At 36.0% G+C, this 13,057-nt stretch overlaps 1 protein-coding gene across 1 annotated transcript in view; it reads left to right on the top strand.

Moving 5' to 3' along the window:
- Positions 1-13,057, top strand: part of ARHGEF26 (Rho guanine nucleotide exchange factor 26) — a 78,081-nt gene that overhangs the window by 55,185 nt on the left and 9,839 nt on the right. Inside the window, exon 11 of the mRNA XM_072407961.1 lies at positions 749-903. Within this exon, the coding sequence (XP_072264062.1) occupies positions 749-903 (155 nt within the window). The remainder of the gene's footprint in view (positions 1-748; positions 904-13,057) is intronic.

The following is a 13,057-nucleotide window of genomic DNA, read 5'->3' as shown; positions in this document are numbered from 1 at the left end:
AGCAAAGAAGGTCACTTTCCCCAAGTGGCAATGCTCCTACTCGAGGGTAGGCTGCTGTAGTGCTGCAATTTTTGTTGGTTTGTGTAAGCTGCCATATCGATACCACATGTGATGGGGTTATTGTATTTTTATTTGTTCTGTATGTTGTGTGTATGGATAATATTAGCACTTGCATTGGACGCTCAATTATTTATAAATTAAATAGCATTGCTTCTGTTATGATATTTGAGGATGAATTACTCCATTGTGCCTGCAGTTTAGGAATCAGTGAGGGCTTGTTTAAAAGCACTTTAATGTTTATTGTGAACCCTAACAATTAACTTACCTTATTTGCTCCTTACCTGGTCCTGGTTACCTGTTAAATATACCATTTGAAGTATTTTGTTGTACTTGTTAGAAAAAATATGTTGTCAGTATTTCCAAGTTGTCCAGTGTCCTCTTCCTTTGTCATCTAAGAGTCTATTTTCCACTTATTTCACAAAAATGTTGCCAACAAAAGAGCTAAGTGTTTTGTCGGATCAATAGGAATTTTGCTGTACAAATTCAGGAATCCTAAACTGGATAGAAAACAGGAAAATGTGTTGCAGAAATGGCAATTCTTTTGAACCTCCCATTATGTGGCCCTGTTTTGGACTATTGTAGTTGGTAGTCAATTAGTAGAAAATTACAAAATATTATGGTGCCGTATTATATTGCATTCCTCATTTGCACGTTTTTCACTGACCACATACACTGTGCTTTTTTTTAGCCCTTCCCATTGGTGTCTTCCTCCCGGTGGTTACTAAAGCGGGGTGAGCTAACATCCTATGTAGAAGACACCGGCATTTTCTCCAAAAGAACAACAAAGCAGCAAGTTTACTTCTTACTTTTCAATGATGTGCTGATCATCACAAAAAAAAAAAGGTAATTTTTGCCTTTGCATACAAATATCACTTTAACAGTAGGGTTCTAGTGCCTGACTGGTTCCTTTAACTTTTCCTGTCCAGTGCAAACCAAAACACACCAGGAAGTTGTTCAATAATCCACTCATAAGAAATCCCCTAGATTCCTACAGAAGAATGAAAATGAAACTTTAGTCACAAAGTCAAAAAACTATACTGGTCTGTTTTGTTGAAACAGTTTATTTTTATTTATATTATGGATTCTAGAAGGATGAGATACGTGATTTAATTTCCAGTATTTCACACATCTTGTGGCTTTTACAAAAAGCCTTACATTTTCCTTGTTGAGTTTGCAAAGTACTCAATCCCAGGCATTGGGAAGTTTAAAAAAATTATTAACAAGCAGTAACACACCTGTAAGGCTGAATTCCTACTACAAATGTTGCAGTTAGCACATTATTATGCATTTATCACAATGCATTTGAATGGTATAAATGCTCCAAAGAATTGTTTTGGCTGCAATTTAACATGAATTAGTTGCCTGCGCTACATATTGGATCACTAAGATGCCCAAAGCACTGATATCCTTTAAAGGTCACATACCATGACTGTTGGTAAGCCTTTAGGGATTGTTACAAATGTCATACCTGCTCAGCTCTTGTAATCGTAGTCCAGCCTTTAGTCTGTATACATTCTAGACCATTTTTGAGCCGCTCTTCCCAAGAACTCCCTATGACAGTGAAAAAGAGCCTCTGGGTGTAAGAAGATAAAAAAAAATGTGTGTAATTCAGAAGCATGTGTTCATGTTTTAACTTGAATTCATATGTCTGTGGGATCTTCAGTTTCCTTGTTTTGTGCTAAAATTTAGTTTTCAGAGGTTTTCTGAGGTTGTCTTGTGGTGAAAAAAATGACTCTAATTTACGTATCATCATGGAAGCCAATAGAGCCCTGCACTCAATAACATGTTAAGAGAGAGCCAATCTACTAAAAAAATTGGGATTTAGTGAACTCTCGGAAATCCCATACAGCCTCACCAATAAAATACATGTTAACCTAATAATGCAACTGTAGACAGAGTAATGTGGTTTTGTTAAATATGTATTGTTGCAGTAATTGCTAAACTAAAATCTGTGTATTTATCATTTGTCATGTGTATTTTTGGTGGTCATGTGATTATTGCATTTCATTCTCCATTCCACTGTACAAGTGTAGATTTATGCAGAATGTGATGCATCCTGTATAGGCTTCTGCAATGTATAGACATTAGGAACCAAGTGGTGATCTTGTGATCACATTATCGTTTGGTTTAGACCAAGAAGCCTGTGAATTCCAAAATTAAACATCCTGCATGTATGCAAATTAATACACCCAGAAAAAAAAAATCATGAGTGGTTGTGTTTTTGCCACATTTTACACAAAGCCACACATTTTCTAAGTATGTGCTATTGCAGTGGGAAAACAGAAGCCAAGAAAGCCACGTTCATTGGATTACCTGGGTGATCCTGATTGGCATGGTGATGGTTTCTCTTCTCTTCAGCATCATTATGATTTTAAAGCATCTGATTCTAAATATTTTTGGGCTTTACTAACTGTTTGTCAAACCTTACTGACTGAACTAGATACTAGTGAACAAGTCAGAATTGCACACTAACAAAAGATGGGTCAGTTTCCCTTTTTTTGGTTATTCATTTTACCAATATAACTCAGTGTAAAGAAATAAATGCAAAGTGCTGTATCACATAGCAATAAGTTATGTGACTTTTTATGTAAATATAGTTTTCTTGTTGGGTACTGTTGGTTGCATTACCCCATATCATTGCTTCCTATACTTCTTCCTAATATTAATGTAGTTAGGTTAAGCCTATGTTCCTTGACCATGTGTGAAAACCCTTCTGTAGTAGGAAGATAACCATTTCCTGTGAATACACACCCTTATAACGGAGTATTCAGCATACCTTTGTGCTGACTGAATTTGTCATCCTTTCTCCTTATCACCTGAGGCTCTTCATTGTGTGCAGACATGAAATTCCATATCTCAGATATAATTACATTCCATTGCTGGGCATACATAGAAAATCGTTTGATGCAATGGCATAAACATTCTCCACGCCTTTAATTAGTATTCCTGTCATTTAGAAATGTAAATTACTCATAAGTCATTAGTTCTCACCCTTCATAATGTTAAACATTTAAAAAATTTAAATAGACAAGTATGAAAATATTGGGCCTACACTAGCTGATAACTGGTGGTTTGTGAATGGCTCGGCGGTTACTTCCTGGGTGGCTGACTGCAGACTAGGTGCACCTGCAGCCACCCACAGTACACCCCTTGTGGTGCTAAGCTTTTGTCAAATGCCCTTAGTCACCCCCTTTTCCAAAGGGCCAAGCATTTTTTTGCATAGCACAGCTCCACAATCACCGGGTGGTATCCAGTGTGACCAAATATTTACTGGAATTTTAGGCTGCAACTTTGAATTAAGATGTAAAGCAACACCAGAGGCTGGATGATGATGAGTTAATTGCCAACAATCAACAGCCATGATACTGAGGCTCCCAGTGAGCATACATTATTATGCACTTCCTGGTATGTGTGCCTAGGCACTCCTGCACCTATATTCCCTGATATATAAAGTACATTGTATCTGACTAAGTAAGAATTAGTCTGGTTACAGCTGTGAGACTTTCATATGAGGACACAGTGCAGCAAGTCAGTAATATGGGAAATATCAGTTACAGACAGACCACGGACATGATGATTTATTCCTGTGTGCGCTGCCTGCCATTGTTTTGGGAACAACATCCAAAGTGACGATTTTAGTGCCAATGGCAGTAAGGGTACACCACTGAATGACCAGTTAATGACTACCCAAATCATTTGTTTTTAGTTGTATTCATATACACTGCTATTGTGAACAAAAAAAAAATAATTTCCAAGAAGCAATAAAAAGAATCTTTAGCCATTAAGCAATCTTTTTTGACATAAAAGGATATTGTTTCCTTGCAGCATATGTAGCCAATTGTAACGATGGCCAAGTCACAGACAAGCAATTATAAATCTCATACTTATTCTTTTATAGGTAAAATTTGTGAAATAACCATGATGTCCTGTATGTGTCCCTTCAGTGTTTCTTAGGGTTCAAAACAAATTCCATTCATCACATTAAGTATATGTATAATTTTTTTACCTTTTTTTGTCGTCTTATGTAACATGCTCTTCGCTTTGGTGGAGATATTTAGGAGTGATTTCCAAATATTGCATTGCTCAGGATGATTGATGAAACTCTTCCCTTTCTTGGCTAGTACAACAGGCTATTGCAATTTTCAACTTCCAGGAAAGTGTACAAAGCCAAAAGTACATTTAATACACAAACAAGTCAGTTTTTGCTCAGAGTTATTAGTTAAAGTATTAGGCTAATAGCTGGATCCCAGATCTTCCTGTTTGCTGTTTGGAGGAAGTAGCCAGGAGCCGAGTTGATCTGAACTCATATGCTATCATTATGTGTAAAAGGGGATTAAATAGTTACACCTTCATAACCTGTAATTAACCTGTATTAAACAGATATTTTTTAGTAAACATGTTGTGATAATTGATATCAAATGTGTGTATATGTACAATACAATTATAGAACTTTTACAAAGACCAGGGAATGATGCACATCAGATTTTTTTTTCATTCTACATTTCTATTCTTTACATTGTGCAAACAATGTTTTGTTTTGCACATAGCTAGCTGTTAGCCTTTTTTTCCTATCACTCAGTGTGTAAAAGTTGCTGTGGGCAAAAAAAACAAACAAACAAATCCTTGTGTGCTTATTGTTACATTAGCTGTAATACTAAGCACTTACATAGGTGCACTTGTGTTCCTTTGTTACTATGCACCCATATGGCATGGTTATTGTTTACTTATACTGATATAGTGCTAACAGTTCTCATACCATATGTAACTGGATAAACTGGATTCTAGAGAACAAAGTGTCATATTAATGGCAGGGCATCTCATCAGAGATTAGAGGATGACTTTACAATACAATAAAGAAGTAGTCCTTATTTCTTGACCATGGTATAATGCTCAGGTAATATTCATACACTTTTGTGTAACTCATTTGTGTCCACAATTTTCCTTATAAAATCCAATTGTAAAATGCTTTTTCTGTAAAAACTCACAGCAAAGCCATTAATTAAATAAACTCATAGCATAGAACTAAGAATCCACAATGTGTATGTTTTTGGTTCTTAGAACTGCTGCCAAACCGTAAATAATAGTGATAAGGAATTTTGTAAGCTAACTGGTTGTAAACTGAAATATTCTGGACATTTAGGAAGCCCTCTACTAGGTATTTATTGTTGTTATTATTATTAGACATTATATATATTATATTTATTTATATAGCGCTAACATATTATGAAGAGCTGTACATTAAATAGGGGTTGTAAATGACAGACAGATACAAACAATGAGACAGGAGAAGGAGAGAACCCTGCCCAGAAGAGCTTACAATCTTAGAGGAGGGGGGAGTAGCACATGATAGGAGGGGGGATATGAAATGGTGGGTAAATAGTGAGGTCTAAGAGACTGAAGAAGATGGTAGGCAAGTTTGAAAAAATGGGTTTTAAAAGCACTTTTAAATGTCCAGAACTTAGGAGCAGCGTTTCCCAGACATGTTCTCAAATACCGTTACAGTTTACTTACTGCAGGACCTTCAATTCATTCTACAAGTCAACTCTACCACATTCTTTCCTTCTCTCTTTACAGGTGCTAACATTACTGTTAGCTGAAATTTTTTTGTCAACCCAATTACCTTTTTCCAAATTAAATATTGATTTCTTCTTTTCAGCTTTATACTTACATCACTTTTATATAAGTAAAAGCAGCTTCAGTTTAATAACTTTTAAAAGCATTACATTGGCATAATTTCTCCTATTTTTGGGGGGGTCTGGCAGTAACCTTTTACAAAGCTAAAGTCTCACCTTCCAATGGCACCTCTGGAATGACATATAACACATTTTAAAATGCGGCATGTGGCCTCCTAGAATAGTTTTGTAGTTTTGGCCTTATGCTTTGTATTTAGAATTGAGCAGACTTTGTGTAAAGCAGTAAACACCTGTGTGCCTTTACACTTTGTGTTGTCAGATGACTTGTGGATCTTTTCATCAGAGGAAATATCTCAGCTTTCCTGGCGGCACAGAGCTCCACCTAGTACAGTAAAGAAAGATTCCCCCATCTACAAAACTGTTTATGAGCCAGTTCCTCAGAGGAAACTGGAGATGACTGAATGATGTTTCCAGGGCACATATTTATTTAGAGGTTTTCTAATAAAAAGCCTTAACTCAATCAAAGTCTGCAATGAAAACCTAACGTAGCTAAAATTGTTTTAATATAGCTGCGATAACCATGTATCACCCAGATGATGTTAGTAGTAACACAGAATGAGTACTGGTATAGTTTATTCAAAGTACCATTATCTGGTATATCTATATGATTGTGTAAAGTGTGGCAATAAATGGTGATTTATACAGATGGTTTATCTTTTACTGTAAATTAGCAATGGAAAGGAACCAAGCATGTCCCCATATTGTCATTAGCTAAGTGTCTTGGTGGGTTCCATCGGGTAGCCAGACAGTTTGTTACCTAGCTTGGAAGATATCTATTAACCTAAGAGTAGTCATAAAATGTATATAATGTATCAATTGTAGAAGCAGAAATGCAATACTTGCCCAAATGTATGTTGTGGTAGTGCAGGCTTTGGTTCTTATCACCATAAAAAGAGAGGGAAGGTTTTTGTGGTTGTAATTTCACTATGAATTACCTTGCCACAGTTAAAAATGTAATATGTCATTTCAAGTGTGCCAGAAAGTGTAGCTGATATGTTACAGTCCTTGGCTGCAATGGGGAGTCTAACCAGTGATCATTTCATACATATCTCTGTATTGGAAAAAACCTTTCTAGTAAAAATGCAAAAACACCAAACCTTTTATTACATCTGTTGGTTATACAATGGGACAGGTAAGTGGTGATGCTGCTTAAACTGCTGATTAGTTTCTTCGCTAATATTTCCTAGTTTAGAGTAGAAATTATAGCAAGCATCTGGTTACTTGTGATACGTCTTTTTTGGAATTCTTGGTAAGTGGACATACAGTAGCATTTTCTGCTGCAAACATAAAAGGTGATAAATATTTCTAAATAACCCAATGAATATTTAATATTTAGGTTTTTAAACCTGTGACATGCCTTTCCAAAATTCTTTGCTTTGGGCCTGAGTGTTCAAGTGCCAGTCCCAAGCTATGTCACATGTTGTGTGCTATTTATTGGGGGTTTCTAGTAACTTTTCAGGAATAGCAGCAGGATGTATATACCGTAGTAGTGTTAAATGTAAGTATAGGCATCCATAGTTAAAAACGGATTGAAAGTTCTTTTTTTTCTGAAATTCTAACTAACCCCACAATTGAGATAGGGTTTTCGAGAGGAGAGAGGTAGACTCTATGTTGGGCGATTCAGTATTTACTGCTTGCCAGCGTGGCACCTGCTCCCACCTGTCTCCTGGCTAGCAGCTAGGCTCAGGCATAGGAAAAGTCTTCAGCAGCTATGGCATACAGGGGAGCATGTAAGGCCAAGACCACCCAGAATGGAATTTTTTACATCCATCATCACTAAAGATTTTGTTGGCAATGTTGTTTGTAATCACTAAGAATGCCTATGTACAGTATGTTATTAATAAACTTTAGTTGTCAAACATCTCAAATGTGTTACATGCAGAGATTGCTAAACTATCTCATTCAGTTAAAATAAAGTCTGTGCACAGCAGTAATGGTGGGTAATGCATTGTTTTGGTGGTAGTCCTTGAGTAATAATAGATCAAAATATGCTCAGCACATTTGCATTGAAAAGCTGTAAAGATGTGGGAAGTCCAAGGCCAACAATATTTTGGCACAGATTTGTTCATGGTGCAGCTTTCTGTTACTTGTCTTATTCTCCTGGGATTCCAGTAAAATGCTGAGACTTTTGGCTTTGTGCCTCGTGGAAAACAGATATATTTGACAAAATGCAGCTGCACTCCAGAACTGGAATTATTCCAGCAGTGAGACAATGCACTAGAAAGCTACCTGTGTGCAGCTGGATGTTGGAATTCATTTACATTACAGGCAGTCAGCTACAAGCGAGGTTCATACAAAAAAGGAATATTGCATGTTTTTACTTACAGAACAAGTAGGCTGTTACTTGACATTTATTCCATCAAAAGCTGTCTGTATATATTACTCTGAGTAATGTAAATTAAAGTTAACATATATATTTGTATTTAAAGGGAAAATTGAATCAAAATTGACATATAGGCCTTTAATTTCCCCATTTTCCTAATAATCTGGCGACCTGAAAACCCCTTCCACTTACCTGTTTGTAATGTAGGTGCTGTATATTAAAATATATACCCCTCTGTCACATGCAGAAAATTAAATTTATGACATCTAGGTTCTGTTGGATTGCACCCCCTCCTAAGACACTAAACATATTCAGACATGGCTTGAAAAAAGCATCATTAGTTAGCTGGATGATTTCTTGTATACAAAGCCGTATAAGCCGTTTCTTGTATAATTTCAGCAGAACCTGTTGGGTTTTTAGGATAAATACAAGTAACAATGTATTTGCTTTCTATTTATTATTGTATCTTTGCAATCCCTGTAATTTAAACATTTTCTTTAATCAACTATTTGACTTTGTAGCCTTATCTGTTTGGTATTGTTAATCCACATTTATCCCAGATTTTATCTCTTTTCCCAGATACATTCATAGGACATCCATTGGCAGCACAACGGAATAAACATTCATATTCTGTACTCTAGCTTTCATTTCTTACACCTTTTGCATAATAATACAAAGTATGTTAATAAGTAACTGTTAGGACATGTTCCCTTTAATTAAATGTGTCCATTCTCTCTCTTTGGTAGCATTTTAGGCAATGGATTACTACGGTAAGTGTTATTGTACTGAAAGTTTATAGGTAAACAGGAAGGGGGGAGATTTTACCCATATTTCCCAAATGAGTGGCTTTAATTTTTCATTCTACATTGGAAAAATAACAGCTGGGATCCCTTCATTTTCAAGTAATGTCAATCATATGTTTATGAGATATTCTTGAGTGTCACAGCTTGTTCTGGTTGTGTTAATATCATGCATATTGTTCTGTAGACCGTGAGATGTATGTAATGGGCATCTTCTAGCATAGATGGGGTGAAGGTGATATGTGTCTGCAGGCAGTTACTTTTTTTGTGTAGCAAGATCTATCCTCAACAAAAGGCAGGACACTCTTCTTACAAGCTTAGGTTTCAACATGCGAGGGCTTCCCTGGGCATTTTCATGTAATCTAACACTACAAGTGAAGCAAGGAACAAATATTACTGTGATAACAGCTTCTATGGATGCTTCAGCATGTTCTAAATTAATAAGCAGTTGATGATGAATATATGTTTCCTGTAGTATCTTTGCTTTTATGGTTTTTCCATGTATGTGAGTGTAAAAGGAAAATCATTTAATCAGTGAGTGCGGTGTCCAGATTAGAGATGGTGCTCCACAACCCCCTTCCAACTTCGTATGTACCCATTTTTGTATTCCCCTTGTAGCCTTTTTTTCATTCCTTCTCTTTTCACTTCTTCATTTATTATCTCTCTCCTTCTGCATTGTTATCATGTGGATCGCTGTGGTCTGGGTATGTTCTTGTTCCCGTTAGCCGAGGCCACATAATTTGAACATTTTCTGTTTTTTGGACTGCAAGGCCAGTGCTTGTGGCACTACTTTCAGGGTCCTATAAGTAAATATACCTACGGGACTTAACCTGCATTTTTAGTTATGTTGTTTGCCAAGGGGAAGGGGGCATTTAGCTAGAAATATATAAAAAAAGAAGGAACCTGAGCAGAGTCGGATAGGTGGCCAAACAGGGTAAGCAGCAGAGATTGGTATAGTTCCCTAAATGTATATTGTCTTTGTATTACATTACTACTTTACAAAAAAAAGCATAAAATATTGAAACACAAGCATTAAAAGGAGCCCTGTGAGAGGTGGTAAGTCTGAATTATGTTTGATAGCCTGGGGCTAAGAAGGCAACTAACCATGAAACATGTGAGTTGGATCTCTGACAAGTGAAGTCCTCTTCCTGAGGAGTGAGAGCTTGGATCATCATGGTACCTAAGAATTGTTTTCTGAAAGAAGAAATAAGCACATGTGATGACTGTAGTATGTAGAACACGTGCCTTTTTTATTTATATTCATTATGAGGCAGTTAGGCATGAGTAAATCACAAATCTATGACCCAGATTGTTGTAAAGTTTATACAAGGCTTTACTAAGTTGTATTGTCACATGTACATTGATAAACAGCGTGTACACAGGAATGTACTACATATGACACACAATAGGAGGAAGTCTTGCTTTAGCTCAGTAATCGGAGGCAAGAAATTATTTAAAGCATGATCTGTTTGTAAGCAGTCCTAATTACTGCAATATAGACATCTCTCAGAGGAGGCTTCCTAATGAATATTTCTCATGTCAGGGCTCTAGATGTTTTTAACATGAACGGTTTCCGAGCTGCCTGCCAATCTTACCTTTCTCTGGATGCGAAATGAATCCTGAATACAAAATAATTATCATCTGGATGATTGAAACATTTAGGTTTGTTTGATAGAAGTATTAGAAGATGGTTGTTAAATCCATATTGTGGACACCTGCTGTTGATATTTGATGTTGCTGCTTGGGGAAAACATTCTTGTGTTCCCAGGCTCTCCAATTACCCAATATTCTTTAAAACCTGGAGTTACTAAATCAGGGTTAATGCAAATTATTTGCTTTCTGAACAAAAAAAAAGATATTTATAAACATATTAGCACAGCCTTGAGGCCGCCATTGTATGGAATCAAGCGAGTCCTGACCTCGGAAATGGAAGCTGCTATCTGCTAAATAAAAGCTTTGTGTTGGAGATAGTAACAATGTGTAAACAAAGTCTATTTTTTTTACTTTTTGGATGGAGTGGGGTGTCACAACCTGCACCCACACCTCTTAATCACTGTTCCAGCAACACAAATCTTTCAATGCATGAACATAGCCTAGCATTGATGGTTTACTAAAAAACCTTGAGTAACAAAGCAAAACGTAGCAAACTGCAGGATCTGAATTTTTATGTAATGTAGCATTCAATTTGGTAGACATTTTCCTAGAGACAACAGAGTAATCTGAACCTGAAAAAATTGAAATCCAGCCAACCTACATAAACTAAAGTTATAAAACCATTTCTTCTAAAGAATATTGTTATCTACAACTTTTAGAACTAGTTATGGTTTTCCACAAAACTAGCACTGCTGCTTTGCTGGTGTGATTTCATAATAGGTGCAGTAGGTACTATGATAATAGGTTTTGGCCTAATTTATTTATTTTTAATAGTAACTGAAACAGACAAATTATTTATAAGCATGGAATTACAATGTAATTCATGTTTATTACATGCTCATTTTAATATCCTATGCATGGTGCATTTGATGGCATTTAATCAAATTGATAGTTAAACTCCCTGTATTAGCTTTTGTGGATCCAATGTGGATGTACCCTGAGGAGCTAAATTGTTACATGGAGTTTGGTATGTAATATGTGTGTATGTACTGAACACATTTGTCATGATTTTGTCATGACAATGATTTTGCTACAAAGCTTCTGGATTCACCTTGGATGAAATTTCAGAATTAGACACTAAAATGTTGTCCAACACAGAATTTGCTTGAGGAAAAAATTAAAAATAATGTGGATTTGTTTTCAGGTAGGACTCTTGTAATTCCATTTTAGAAGCATTGAGTCTGGAACATAGAGGGCCACAGGCTTGCATGCTGCCAGGAGAAATGACTTGTCGGTGTGCTGCAGTTTTATTATCCAGTCAGTAATCCTGGAGATATACTTAATTGTGGTGTTAATCAAACTTTGATGCAGTAAAGTTCAAGGATCTGGATGTGCTATTTTGCAGGAATAAATGACATTGATGGCTGCAAACAAATACAAGTTTGTTATCTTTTTAAATATTTCATATATATTTCTACTTTGTATGTAGCTACTTACCTGTCCTTTAGCTGGAAATCTGTCTAAAGAGCTCTTTAATGTCTCAGTAGTCAAGCCTTAAGATTATTAAAAGCAGCTGTTTTAGGCTTTTCAGACTATTGGAAGGTAAAGTCTGATGAGTCAGTGATGTCTAACTCATGTGATTTTTTTTTTATGCTGAATAATAAAATAGTCCATAAAAAGGGTCCTTTCACAGAGCATAAGAGGTAGATGAAGATTAAAGGCATCAGGAAAAAATAGATCTGCCGAATGTGTACTTTTCTTTAGGGAAGATTAAACTTCAAATCATTATTTTCTTTGCACTAGTATTAATTTTGTTTCCATTTAAGGCTCATGTTTGACTGACATGGGCTCCTAAGAAATATCATCTTACTCCTCCATACTAGAGATAGTGTTTATATAAAGGAGACTTAGCCTTAGTATTGGCAAATGATCAGGAATCCCAGATGTTGCAGTGAATTTCAAATGTTAGTGTTTTGATTTCCTTCCAGCGTGTTTCCTCTCTCTGCTTTACGCTGTAAACAGGTAGTGAGCTCATGTAAAAATACTCCCGGAATAGCTAAAATAATCATTACCTCCTCTTTCACCAATGTTTTCTCTTCTAAGGACTGTAGAAAGCTGTATTTTCAAACATGCATATTTAGCTGTAACATTCTACTGTAGGGGCTGCAAACTTAATATTCCATTCTACCTTTTATGGCACAATTACCCAATTATCCTATTACCCAAATATTTTTGTACCTAACATGCCCATTGGGATTGGGCAAAATTTGGCCATTGAAGGAGGGGATAGGTAAACCTTATTTACAACCCTGATTGTGACTTACATGTGGGAGAAAATACTAATTCTTAGCCAGGACAACAATTATGTTTTCCCTTGAAAATGTTAGGCTATGGGTTTGGCTGGAGAAATTAAGAGTGCTCATAGACATATTTAACATTTTTATATGAAAATAACCATCCAGGTTTTATGTTTGTGTGTACCTGAAAACATTGATATCTTAAGAAACTCCTCACTTTACCATTAGGTATGCATTTAGATCCAGCCTACAAACTAATGTATAAGTATTTTTCAATTTCCCCCAAAACAC

The sequence above is a fragment of the Pyxicephalus adspersus genome, chromosome 4, assembly GCF_032062135.1.
Source record: "Pyxicephalus adspersus chromosome 4, UCB_Pads_2.0, whole genome shotgun sequence".
Classification (NCBI taxonomy): domain Eukaryota; kingdom Metazoa; phylum Chordata; class Amphibia; order Anura; family Pyxicephalidae; genus Pyxicephalus; species Pyxicephalus adspersus.
Note: the sequence above shows the minus strand (reverse complement) of the source record. Positions and strands in the feature narration are given on the sequence as shown.